Source organism: Echinococcus granulosus, assembly GCF_000524195.1.
Source record: "Echinococcus granulosus chromosome Unknown EG_S00039, whole genome shotgun sequence".
NCBI lineage: Eukaryota > Metazoa > Platyhelminthes > Cestoda > Cyclophyllidea > Taeniidae > Echinococcus > Echinococcus granulosus.
Window position 1 is genome coordinate 6395 of NW_020170419.1, and position 12476 is coordinate 18870.

The window sequence follows — 12476 nt, forward strand, 5'->3', positions numbered from 1 at the left end:
GCATACTTTTTACTCCACCAGAAAATTTTGTTTTCTGTTTGTTTAAGTGGCTTAGCACGCAGCTTCAGTTGTTGCGCGTTTACGGTTGCTCGTAGAGGTTGGAGAAACATTCCACCCACAGCCACGCTTCGATTTGGAACTGTATACATTCTCGTGTCGTGGATAAAGTGCATGTTTAGTTAGCAGCACTCCAGGGACTTGTTTCACTGTATGTGTATTGCTTTTACAACGTACACCTTATAACTATATTTCCTTTTATGTTATGAGTTATTTGTTATGCGATCGGGTTTTTTGTGCAGAGGCTTCATAACAAGTATGGCCACTGCTGTTTTGAGTTAATTTGTACTGGATTTGTTCCATATCACCATCGTGAGGATTTCAGTTTTGCTTTTATTCTTTCCCTACATCATATGTGAATTTGTGTGACTATTTATTTCAAGCGATCTTTCCCTTCTTAATAATGGGTTTGAGAATTTGTTTTTGTGATGGAATTTTTAATGAAATTTGACGTTAGTATCTCTGCAGTATGCCACAATTGTCGCCTGTCCATATCAATTTTGATATGAAAAAGTACGAAGGCGCTGAAAAACTCCTTGAAATTTGGTTCTTCTACGATGAAGACAGGATTTCACTTTGTCGTGGATGCCCAAATCTTCTTGAGCTGAAAAGGTAGAATCGTTGTTTCCGGTTGGAAAAAAATAATTGGTTCATTAGAGCTCAAATTGAGCACCTATTGAAAATGGCTCATTGCGAAATCGTTGCTGAGTATCACAACAAACGACAGTTCAGTTTTATTCTTAGGTATGCCCAAACATTTCCAGCAATGATTTCTTCTAGTGAAAGCAGTCTTTTCATAACCAAGAATCGCATCATTCTCAAAACCTGCGGCCAAACTCAGATTCTTCAGTCATTGAAGCCGCTCATCCGGTACGCCATGCGCCTGGGTTTCGCAAAATACGTGGTGCGTTTGCAGAACTAGTTTGGATTATGGTGATTGAAGTAGTGTTTAGTTTACCTGTATATTTCTTTTTTAGTTGTACTACTCTCGGCGGTCCTTCTTGTTTCCCGAGTTACAGGCCGAACCGCATGGAGACTTTAAAAATGAGGTTTGGTTATTTTGTTGAAGTTGTCCCACACCACTTCAGCGTTTGAAAATTCCAACAGTCGCGTTTGCTTTTCAGATCTCTGTGCTTGACAAGTTCTGCAAAAGTACGTTTCTTTTCTCTAGTAACATTTTTTCCTCTCACTTTCTCCTTTCAGCAGGAGCCGGCTACACCCTTGGTCGTTTGAACGGCGATTGTTGGTGAGTTTCGGCGTTTCTCCGAAACTGTCTACTACCGTCCAAAAGCTCCTCTGGTATCATTCGTTGTTTTATAGGAACTTCTACCGCGGTCAGTCAACCTCAGCACAGCTGAAAGAGCCTCCAGGTCAAACGCTGGAAGTAGGTAGCTCTAATTACGATCATTGGCTGAAAAACTTGCTTCTCATTCTGTTGTGATAACGATGTTGCTGCGTTTGGAGGGTGCGGCTTGCGGTTTAGACAAAACGCCACACCATCTATCGTAGTGTTTTTCGTAGGAGGTTTCCTTCTTTTCATTATTCATTATAGGAAGATAATTTCATCTAGACACAATGTGATGATGGACCATTCCACACTCTGCGCTCTGTGCTCTTAGTTGAAATTTTGCCGTTTCTTATTTAACAGTTCTTCATAAATGTAGATTTGGACGTTTTTAATGTGATACGTCCTGTCATATCTACGGCCATTTTTTTGGTGAGAGTAGAATTCCAGCTCTGGTTTAAAAGTTCTAAAATGATAAAGACATTTTTGGGTTGTCTCGGGGCGGCATTTGGTCTACAGAAAGAAAGGGCGTTTCAACCGTTTTTTCGACTGTTGTTGTTCTGTAATTCAAGAAAGACTAACTTACTTGGCGTTTGGTAAGTCGCCGTACAAAAAATCATGAATCTACTTTATTTTCTAAAGTTTATGCAGCTTTTCAATCAATGAGAATTCGAGGTAATTACGATGTCAGCCGGAGCGAACTCCTCCCTGCCCTTTGTAGTTGCTTCAAGAGTTGTGTTAATGACAAATCTTCTGAGTTATTTAAGAGCTACTGGTAAGCGAGTCTCGCGCTTACCTCTAATCTCTTTGTTGATGAAAGTATAATGTGAGGGCCATCTCCAAAACTGACACGGTTTTCCTTTTCCGTTTCACAAAAAAGTTGCGATTTTGTTGTTTTTAATTCGTGAATCCTCAGGAAAAGGTGAGTTTAAATGATGATCATACAGCGTCTTTGGGTAACATCTGATCTTTTCATTGATTGAAAAGAGACTCTAGAACAATAGCTAGGACTCCCTAGTGAAAGCGGATTTAAAGCTGTTTTATCGCCTAGGAGGACCCTTCTTCCACTTCTTAGTCTTTATCCATGTGTCTAATATATTTTGTTTAAAAAGCGATTCCTTTTTCTGTACAAACCAATTGTTTTACCTTCTTACTTCTAATCAGTGGAGGCCATGATTTTTTCCTATTTATTAATGCAGTTAAACAGTGTTAAACGGGCTTCTACTTCCCTCATTGAGCCTTTTTCACGGTTGATTTGATGGAAAAACAGAAGGAATGAAGCCTTCTAATTGGAGTAGGTGAATTTTCTGCCTTAAATTTATCTCGTTGTACGCTCATTCTACTAATTGAACTTTTTCGCTGTCTGACTAACCCATTTTTACAGGTTGTAGGGGTCACCCGAGGTTGCACCTGTCGGTGGATTTCGCTTCGCTAACTCCCCTATAGACAATAGTTCTCCTTTGTTTTACCCCTCTTTCGCCTCCCATCACATATTCCGCTTTGTTCGTAGCGCACTCGGAGGCGCTCCCAAGACTGCATATAGTCGTTGAATCGGCACTTTTCAGTTCTCTCATTTCACTGGCCAGTAGAAAAAAAATATAATCTAAGTGCAGGTGAAGAGGGCGAAGAAGCTGTGGTTTAATGACCACTAGCTGAGATTTTTGTTTATTTGTGACACTAAGTTAGTTCTTTAACCCTACCTTATCAACATCACTGCACGTGATACTCCGATCATCTTCCACTGAGTCGTGTGTTATGAGTAGTATTTTCTTATCTCTTCCTTTTTGATTCTCTCTTTGTACGGTTTATCTTATAAAAAACGAAACATCCAATATACTGTAGGAAATATTTGTATGAGATGTTGTCAAGGCATCCGGATTAACTATTAAAGGACCTGTCGTCCCTCTTTTGTTTTCTCAGCGTGAGCCGAACTCCAGGATAGTTAACTTTATTGTCTTTGAAATTCTAGCTTCATTTTAAGCACACCGCAACCCTCCCAACCATTGTCCTGGATTATTCACTATTTGACAGTGACACTGCTAATTTACACTACGACCGCAGGTTTTCGAAGCCGTCATTGGGATGCAAATCCATTATTTGGGAGTCGCAGTCGTTGTTCCTGCGCCTTATTCCCGCTTTAAGCATTAAAAGATATGAATCTCCTCAGAATTTTCCACAGTTACCTCTCAAAAATCTTATTGAATTTGCTTTTACCTGACAAATTCTTAAAACTCTAACCAAAAAAGTTTACACAATGGTGTTGTAACCTGGACCACCTTGTGTAAAAATCCTGATGGCACTTTACTTCCTGCCTTTTAGCTAATGATGCGTGACCTCAATCCAGTCAGAATGGAGGTCTTCTACGCACGCGCTTCGCACTCCGCTGAGGAGGCTACTAAAGTAAGCTACATTTAGTCTAGGCTTCTCTCCTTCCTCCTTTCCCATCTCCTCATCCTAACTTTTCTTTCGGCCTTCACCCCTAGTGTTCGGGCATCGCGGATCTCTTTCCTCATGGACGGGTGTCTTCCTACCTCTTCACTCCATGTGGCTACTCCGCCAACGGGCTCATGAATGAGGTGAGGGGCTCTTGCCCTTGTCCTTCCTTGCTGACAAGTTAGTTTCGGTGTTATGTACAGGGCTGAATTACCAACCAGGCTGGGTAGGTAGCCCAACATTCATGCGTTACACCGGAATTTTGTTCTCTCCTGTTCCCGCTGAGGGAGCTTTTTTTTGTGCTTAACTGCAGCCGCAAAGTGTGCATTTTCATTGGGGATTTTACTTTGTTTCACGTATCGATAAGGATAATGGCGGCGATTGTTTTGATTCCCTGTCTTATATCTTCCGTCATCTGTCGATCAACAGTGCTCTCTGACAGCCAAAAAGAGTTTATTTGAAGAGCACCTAAACTCCATAAACGGTGTTAAATTGGTGAGTGCCTCATGCGATCCTTTTTAACTGGATTTACACAGTGACCTTGAGACGTTAATGATACCTTCAAAACACGGTGCCACCGATTGTCAAGATGGTGTAACGACACGCGGCTAAGTCGTAGTGTGGCCCACCTTCACGCTTAGCCGTATGCAGCCACACTGCTATTCAAGGCTCCTCTGTTGGGTCACGCTGTGAAGCCCTTGATGGCCCCCTTGTTTGTGAAGCACCAGTCACCGTTCCGGCAGTCGTGCTGGGGTCAAGGCTGACAACCTTAAAGAGGCTCGACGCCAGTAAAGAGTTCTACTCACAAACTTCAGAGTATTGTGTTTATCTTAAAAGAGAAATTTCATAAAAGGCATCTTCGGTGACATTTTGCTGTGAAAACCGAGGGATGAAATGCTTTATCATGTCGAAGTGACGAACTAACTTTGTTTCGGGAAGAGAAGAAACGATTTCAAAGTTTCGAAGTAAGGCTCGCGTGATTACGTTCCTCCTTTTTGTGACGTGATCGTCTCTGGAGGTTGCGCCAACTTTTTTCTACTCATCCATCCACCATCGCATTTGTGAGGGATTCGAAGAAGCTACAATTCAAGTAGTACTTAAAAGGGATGCTTGATGTCCTGCACACACGCGCTTTATCGTTGGTGGACCTTTACCACCGCAGGAAACTGCCATGGGCTGAGTGTCGCGAATGGATGCCAAGGCGTTTGTGACGACCTTAAGACCACCATAAATCATGGCATAGATAACTGCGGTGCGCAGTCAACTTTTCTCGAACTTCTCAGCAGTCTTAGCTCCTCATAATAATAGATTTAGCCACATTGGCGGGACTATTCACTGTCAGTGCCAAGTATGTGCGATGCCACGAATTTCTCTCCTCTGCCCAGCCGTCACAAATACGTGACATACGCTCATGGCAACCAGGCATGCACAAGTCGTGTCATAAGCAGATCGGCCGAGATTTTGAATATTACGAGTCACTCGATTTGCCCCTGGACATGTCAGACAGTCAATTTTTCAGGCATAAGTAGCCACCGGACAAGTTCAAACACGATCACTTACTATATCTCCCATCTTCACAGTTTTCCAGAAAAATATGCAATGCATACTTCGTCGAAGTGGCCTCCCTCTTGTATAGGCTGACTTAGTCTTGTCTTGTCCTCACTTCTTTCAATCTAGGACGAGTATTTCACCGTTCACGTCACCCCCGAGCCCGAGTTCTCCTACGTCAGCTTTGAGACAAACGTGGCGATGGACAACTACCCCGCCTTCATCTCCCGTGTTCTTGATATCTTCCAGCCCGAGTCATTTATCTGTACCTTCTTCTCTGATTCGGTAGGTCATTACAATTTCCCTGTGTGATCTCTCGTGCTGGTGATAATGCATCTCCAACAGCCAAAGGCATTCCAAATTCATGTTTGCCTTCTTTGCCCTCCACAACAGTCTTCAACATACTCAACGCACGCGATCTTGGAGAAAGCGGTGACACTGTCCGGCTACTGTCGCTGCGATCTACACTCCGCCTGCATGGATTATGGGCGCAAACTCACTTTTGTGAAGTACTTTCGCGTCAGTGACCGATCCGAGGGAGCGGATGCAGTGTTGGTAGCGGAGACGATGGGACAAGAAGTGGATAGTCTACTGATTTAGTGGAACTGCTCATTTTCTTTTTCCATGCACACACATAGCCAGACTTTGCTACGCTGTTGCAATCGCACATTCATTCACACACTGCTCGGACCATGTCTGTGAATTTAGAAGCGGAATGGAATATACATTCAGCGAGATGTCGAAGACGGAGAAACTTTTTTCCAAAATAACCTTGGAAACGGGTTGATCATTACGCAACTGGTGGGATGAGTGCTGGTCAAAATTTAGCTTCGAGGGTCACAAATTCGAAGTGGTCTAAAAGTGGACGTTCTTTTGTTCTCGAATCAGTAAACTGAGGAGGCAGTTCCCTCGTCCATTGTTTGAAGCTTGTAACCACTGAAGTCCAGCCTGATTCCCTCACAGCATTCGGTGTCAAGGTAGGTTTAGTTTGGATAACTTTGTTTTGTAACGTGTGGAGAAGATGTTGAATGTGGTGGCAGAACCTGAGAATGTTTGGTAGTGGTAATGAGGTGTTCCAGAGTGGAGGTATCAAGCTCAGGAAGACTTTTTAGTCCTGACCACGATGAGGCATTGCATTTCACTCGCAATTAGAAGACACAGTCTACATCAATCGAGAAGGGGAGGGGTCATGGAAGCTGGTAGATAAATGGCATTCACACAAAGACCTTCCAAGAGAGGACAATAGGCTTCAAAGGTTTTCACCCTCTTCCTCACCTCTCGTCAAGCGAATGAGAAGGTTTATCATTGGTTATATCCATCCCACTCATCCACTATCCCACTCCACGCTGCCAGGGCGGGCATTTGTTCGTTCGCAGAAGGTCATGCTTGGTGTTCAGCCAGAGCTGTTTGCTTGCTGAAGGCTTGAGGCCCATTTACTTGACAAGACACGGCTTGAAGGTGTTCGAGACAAAAAACTTCTTTAAGAACATCTATGACTGGTAAACCAGTCGGAATAAAGGCTTGTCCCTCGAAGACAACGCACGCCCTGTTGCGAAACGTAACTTCAACATTTTCACTTTAGCATTCTCCGTAGTCTGCTGAAGTCATTGCCTGTTTTCCACTGTCTTGGTTTCCCAAGACAGATGGTGACACCTCAACCAAGTTTGTTTCGTTCCCGATTCAGTTGATGGTATCCTTGAATTTCCTCCTGATCTATCCATTAATTCAGTATTCCTCTTTGATAAGTCCACCAAACTTGACAGCTGAGTGCAGGAAGCTACCCCAAGCTTCCACCTTCTTGAAGGCTCTAGAAACCTATAGCATTTGGCGATCACCCTGACCTTCTTCTGATTGGCCAAGTTGGCGGTGGAGACACCTTGAAATCAGAGCCGGTTAAAGTACCATAAACGGGCGAGAAGAGCCTGCTGGGGGACATCCATAACCTCGGAAGACGTTTCTTTTTCGAGGCCAAGTCCTGAGCCCTCTAGAACGTTGCATCCTCGCTCACTCCCTCCTGATTGGCTGGGATTGCATATAAGGTCAAGTGCAATCAAATATCATTGAATGCGTGAGAACGAAACCATCCCGGCTCTCCGACACTTTCTTCTATCTAGCCATCTAGGTGTAGACTGTACTCCCCTGCTTCCCCATACCTGTCGGCGAACAAAGTCGTCTGTATCGATGCCTGCCCACTGAGTACCCCGGTTTGGAATTCGACAGGATCAGGATCTGAGCTCACGCATGCAAACATCGCTCTACAACAGGGGTCATCTCATGCCTCCAACATTTGCGCCGTGCTCCGGTTACCTTGTGCTCGTCGGCAATAGGACATTCGTGTTGAAGTCTTCGGATCTCAACAGCGTCTGTCCACACGCATAAACGAGGTACTTCTCCCTCTCTCCGAGTTGTCTTTGAGTGCTCCACGAAGTTTAAAAGCAGCTGTCCTGATGTGATGGATGCGCATTACTTCGTAGTCATGGCCACAAGGAGCGAGGAAGGCGCCCCGGTGGAGCAGCTTTAGAGGAATAGCATCCAATGTGCGCCAGTCTGTGAGCCACTCCCCAGGACGTGTCCACTGAACCTGATGAATGGGATTGGGGCTTGTCAATTTACCGAGTCGAATTTCGAATTTGTAGGAGGATCTTGACACTTGGGCATTTCATGAAGGTACGGAATGTGGTAGCAGAATGTGTTATCCAAAAATGATGGTGAAGCCCTTCATGGCAGATATGCGGTGTTGAAGATGACACCCGACTTTTGATGGCCTTTAAGAAGGGTGCTCTGCTATTGGTCAAAATGTGGCCCTGGACGCTTAAGCCATGTTTGGGCCTCTACCGCACGGATATCTATCACTGACTCGCATAAGTAGGTTAAGGGTGCGGTACCAGTAGAGGGCGTGGTTTCTTTGTCCTGAATTTCCGGAATTTTGATTGGTTGCAATATTAGCAAATCAGTGTGCACTGGCAGTGTTTTTCAAGACGCTTTAGAATTGTTCTGGAAGGAAACGCTTCCAGTAAATCTGGACGGAATCGGCTTCTGAGGCTGTGAATTCTTATACACTTCAGACGGCTGATTGGCCTGTGACGAGAGACGTCTTCTGTAGGGCCATTCTGGGCCAACTAACATCTAGCTGGTTATCCCCGTTAAGCCGTTTCAGAACGTCACAGATATTGTAATTCACCTATAAACTGGGTTACGATTTCATCTACCAATTCCTGCTTGGACGTGTTTTCAGGACAGAGGTCAACCTTTCCTCGTCCAGTCGTCTTCAGGTGAGTTCAAACACCCTCAACGAATTTTGTCCCAGGTGGATGTCCAAACCCTCCTTTGAAGTGGAATCATAATCTGTCAAAAAGACTCTACATAGAATGACTCCGAACAAAAGTTGCTCTTTTTCTAAAATGAAGGATCATTTACATCAGGTGGTAAAAAAATGTCCTTTATCGATGTATCCATTTACACCGAACAGAAACAGGGTGGAAGGAGAAGAGGTCAAAATGCAACACAAATCAAAACAAAGCGCGCAGAGAATGAGTGACCCAGAGGGTGCGTAATTGCCCTCACTACTTCAGCTCTAAAAGAAAGAAGAACAGAGAAGCGGTCAGTATCAATTCCTTTCCTCTAATCTCCGGTTTGATGAAAGTGGCACTCACTGGGAAGCAGTTTCTTCACCCTCCACCTCGGTCGAGTTTGATTGTTGGGATTCGCCTCCTCGACATTTGCCTCCTCAGTCGCCTCCGTCGTCTCCTGAAGTTCTTGGGGAGGTGGTGATGTAATTGTGGTCCCATCGTCCTCAACAGTAGCTCTCATGTCAGTGTCTTCTTTAACCTCCTCAATTGTTGTGGGGGGTTGAGTTTCTTCAACTGATACTGTTTTTGACTTCCCACTTTTGCTGTGCGAGCCCTCAGACTTTCCTTTTTTCTTCCCTTTTGATTTCTCTACCACTTTTTCGTGTTCTTTCTCAGTCTTCTCCTCTTCCTTCTCATAAATTTGTCTCTCTTCCTCCTCTTCTGCGTTCTCTTCCTCTTCCTCCTCTTCTTCCTCTGTCTCTTCTAGAGTCGATCTAGCTCGACGCTTTTCATGACATCTTCGACGCTTTTCACAACGGGACATTCGCTCTTCATATTCCTCCTCATTTTCATCCTCCCGTTGCTCTTCATTGCAGAAGTCTAAAAATTTGGAATACATTATTCCAGTCTTCCACACTAGAATTTGCCATGCTTTTGTGCCTAACTTTGCGCAGTGGCTGCTTAAGCGCATCTCATTATTTATACGTTTGTTTTTAGGTGAAAAGTGGGAATTTATAAATGCCTCGTGGCTGATTTCTGAGGAGATAGAGGTCTCCGAACCGGCATAACCGCGAACCACTGTGCTAGTTTTGTGACACCAGCTGCTATTTCCACCGATGCAAAGGCAAACGTAGAATAGAGGAGCGTCGGGCTTGTCAAGGCTTTAACGGGCACGTCGATGAAATGACTTCAATGTCAGCTATGACACCCTCTTAAATTAGATAGAAAAGTAACACAACTCGGTAATCGTTCTTTTAAAATCAAGTCGAATGGCTGATTGCCCTTCTTTTTAGTGCTAAAAAATTGCGATTTTGTATTTTTAAAATGTTTGTGATAAATAAGCTCCCGCAACGGCTTTGGTTTTCGGGAAAAAACTAAATGAGTACTGGTGCAGTGCTTTTTTGGTGCAATTAAAAATCAGAAAAAACTTTCTAAAACTCGGTTATTGTTTAAGCGAACAAACAAACTCGCGCAAATTTAAAGTTGTCGAACAAAGGTAGGGATTTTGGAAACAAAGGGCAACCCCCATTACCATCATCATCGTAGTCATACTCGTCATCTTCATCTTCTTCTTCAATGAAACCTATTTCACATTTAATAGGTTAATGTTAAGGATTTTTATAAAAAAAAAGAGAAAATGCCTCAATCATTTTTATTTTAGTTATTAAGACGTGCTTACAGCTGCCGTCGCTGTCGTGCGAACCACTAGAGAATATCAGTCGAATGCTCTTTTTAGCTTCTTCCACACTGGAACTTCCATGCACAGCGTTGTCGCGGATGTTCCTGCCATACGTGGCTCGAAGACTAGGTCGATTTCAGTGAAAGAGGAAGGTCACCGCTTACCACACATCCTCCGGTTTGACACTATCACAAAAAGGTCATTTTTTAAAAATTCGTTTATGATTTAGCCACTCCCTAGAACTTTCCTAAGTGTATGACTCATTTCAACTTACTCTGGAGGATAGCTGTCAACTGCGACATCAGGATCCGTGGGTCCAATTAATTTCGCCCACTTCTTGACAGCGTCTTGGGCCTTCAAGACCAACGCCAGCGATGGTCCACTAAAACCAAATCCGTTACCATCCCCCCAAATTACGATGTCATATGGCGAACTAGGTCGTCAAAGTAAGGTTTATCCACCTCCCTCTCGTAGATGACACGAACGTCTTCAGGCAGGAGTTGAACCTCCTTTTTGGCGGCGATTTTAAAACTTGCTCGTTTGATGTCGTCCAAAATTTCGTCCCAAGCTGGTTGGCTATCGGGTTTAAGCAAAGCAAAAGTTTCTTCTACGGGGAAAAAGCGAATAACCGTATTCTGAGCCTGCGGTTCGGCGATGGTGCCATCAATCCATGTGAGATCGTCCTCTTTCGGAATCTCCGGGAAGGACGAGTACTTTCCTCGAAGAGAATCTGGACTGTCCTTCAAGGCTTGGGCGTAAGACTCGGGACCTAAAATGTCCTTCAACGCCCTGGGCCCGTCCTGTAACAAGATATTGCCTCTTAAGCGATTTCTGTAGAAGAATATTTGAGCCCAAAATAAACAAGCCTAAACCCACAGCTTTGCAAGCCATTATAATAAATGACGGTCCAGAAGTCATAACAGAGATAAGACCTTCAAAGAGAGTGAGAGAAGCCAAATCAGCGTAGTGCTCGCGAGCTTCTTCCTCAGTGAAGGTGTAGTCCTTGGTGGAGAGGACTTTGAAGCCGTTTGCTTCCAAGTCAGTGATAACTGCGTGGCGATAGCTTCCGTAAGCTGGTGGTTTGACCAGCACGATAACTCGGGGTGGACCCTGGTATTCAGGCACTCCGGAAGAACCCTCACTGATCTCATCATCCATGAGAGAGTCCTTTTTTTCTTCCATGGGATGAACACTGGGTCTTATCTCCTCAGTATCTGGGACGTAGACAATTACTCGCCGTGGGGTGAATTCTGGATAGAGCATTTTTATCGCCCTTTTGATGAAAAATAATGTTTTAATACTTGAGAATGTCCCGGTTTATAAAGAGCAAGTGGAATGAAGAACCTTGTACTTTACCTCGGATTAGGAAATGACGATTAATAAAACAAAATAAGCATAGATTCGACAGGGAAATGATGCTTTTACTCACTTTTCAGCTGTAGCCGACGTTTTCGGTATAGTTAAACAACTATTTGGTTTTCCATCACCAAATTTATCACGAATACTAGGAAGTGAACGATCAGTCGGACAGTTGTCTGATCAAGTTAACAGATGGATGAGGGGAATGACAATTGTAGCAATGAGTACCTCTTAAAGTTTTCGTCTTCTAAGGGGCCTTCGCTGCTTTTTGGGCCAATAAATTTGGCAATCTCATTGAAAACGCCTTCGGAACCTCTTGCCACAATGAGGACGCGCAGAGGATCCCTCATCAATTTGTTGATACGCGATGCGTAATCAGGTTCATCGATTTCATCCGCAAGAAGTTCACTTGCCATATCGATGTCTAATTTGATGACTGCATCTTGTAGTATTTCATATTTAGCATCTTTAAACTACAAAATAAATACAAAAATACAATAAATACTCACGGTTTCTATGATTGCCTCCGCAGTTTCTTCACGGAGATCAGGGTGTAAAACCACAGGACAGCATTCCTCGTCGACTTCTACAAATCAAAAAGGAGATAGGAAGGTCTCATTAGTAAACCTCTTTGAGTTCTCTTTCGTTTGGCCTCAGCAGCTTTTTCTTCTTCAATAACCTTTAAGTAGGGATCTTCAATCTCAACTCGAGCGATCTCTCCTGCCAAAACAGCATGTTCTTGCTTTAGCATTTCATGAATAGTAGTTCTAATATCAGGACAATTGACACCTTTGATGACTCCGACAAGAGATTGTCCCTTAAATAA

General features: G+C 43.8%; 2 protein-coding genes across 2 annotated transcripts; one reads left to right on the forward strand and one right to left on the reverse strand. All coding sequences in view use genetic code 11, as the record gives it.

Moving 5' to 3' along the window:
- Window positions 1-210: 210 nt before the first annotated feature.
- EGR_05348 (S-adenosylmethionine decarboxylase proenzyme) lies at window positions 211-5923 on the forward strand (the record flags this gene model as incomplete). Its single annotated transcript, XM_024494597.1, has 11 exons — window positions 211-230; window positions 526-669; window positions 715-801; window positions 838-961; window positions 1035-1111; window positions 1229-1303; window positions 1378-1441; window positions 3662-3742; window positions 3826-3918; window positions 5453-5608; window positions 5717-5923. 11 exons carry the CDS (start codon window positions 211-213, stop codon window positions 5921-5923), a joined length of 1128 nt encoding a protein of 375 aa, XP_024350924.1.
- A 1874-nt stretch (window positions 5924-7797) lies between these two features.
- EGR_05349 (Thioredoxin domain-containing protein 3) lies at window positions 7798-12401 on the reverse strand (the record flags this gene model as incomplete). The annotated part of the gene is made up of 10 exons (XM_024494598.1): window positions 7798-7904; window positions 8977-9492; window positions 10145-10195; window positions 10292-10416; window positions 10566-10673; window positions 10709-11091; window positions 11168-11564; window positions 11879-12123; window positions 12160-12236; window positions 12278-12401. The coding sequence occupies 10 exons, from the start codon at window positions 12399-12401 to the stop codon at window positions 7798-7800; spliced, it is 2133 nt and encodes a 710-aa protein (XP_024350925.1).
- Between the last annotated feature and the right edge of the window lie 75 nt (window positions 12402-12476).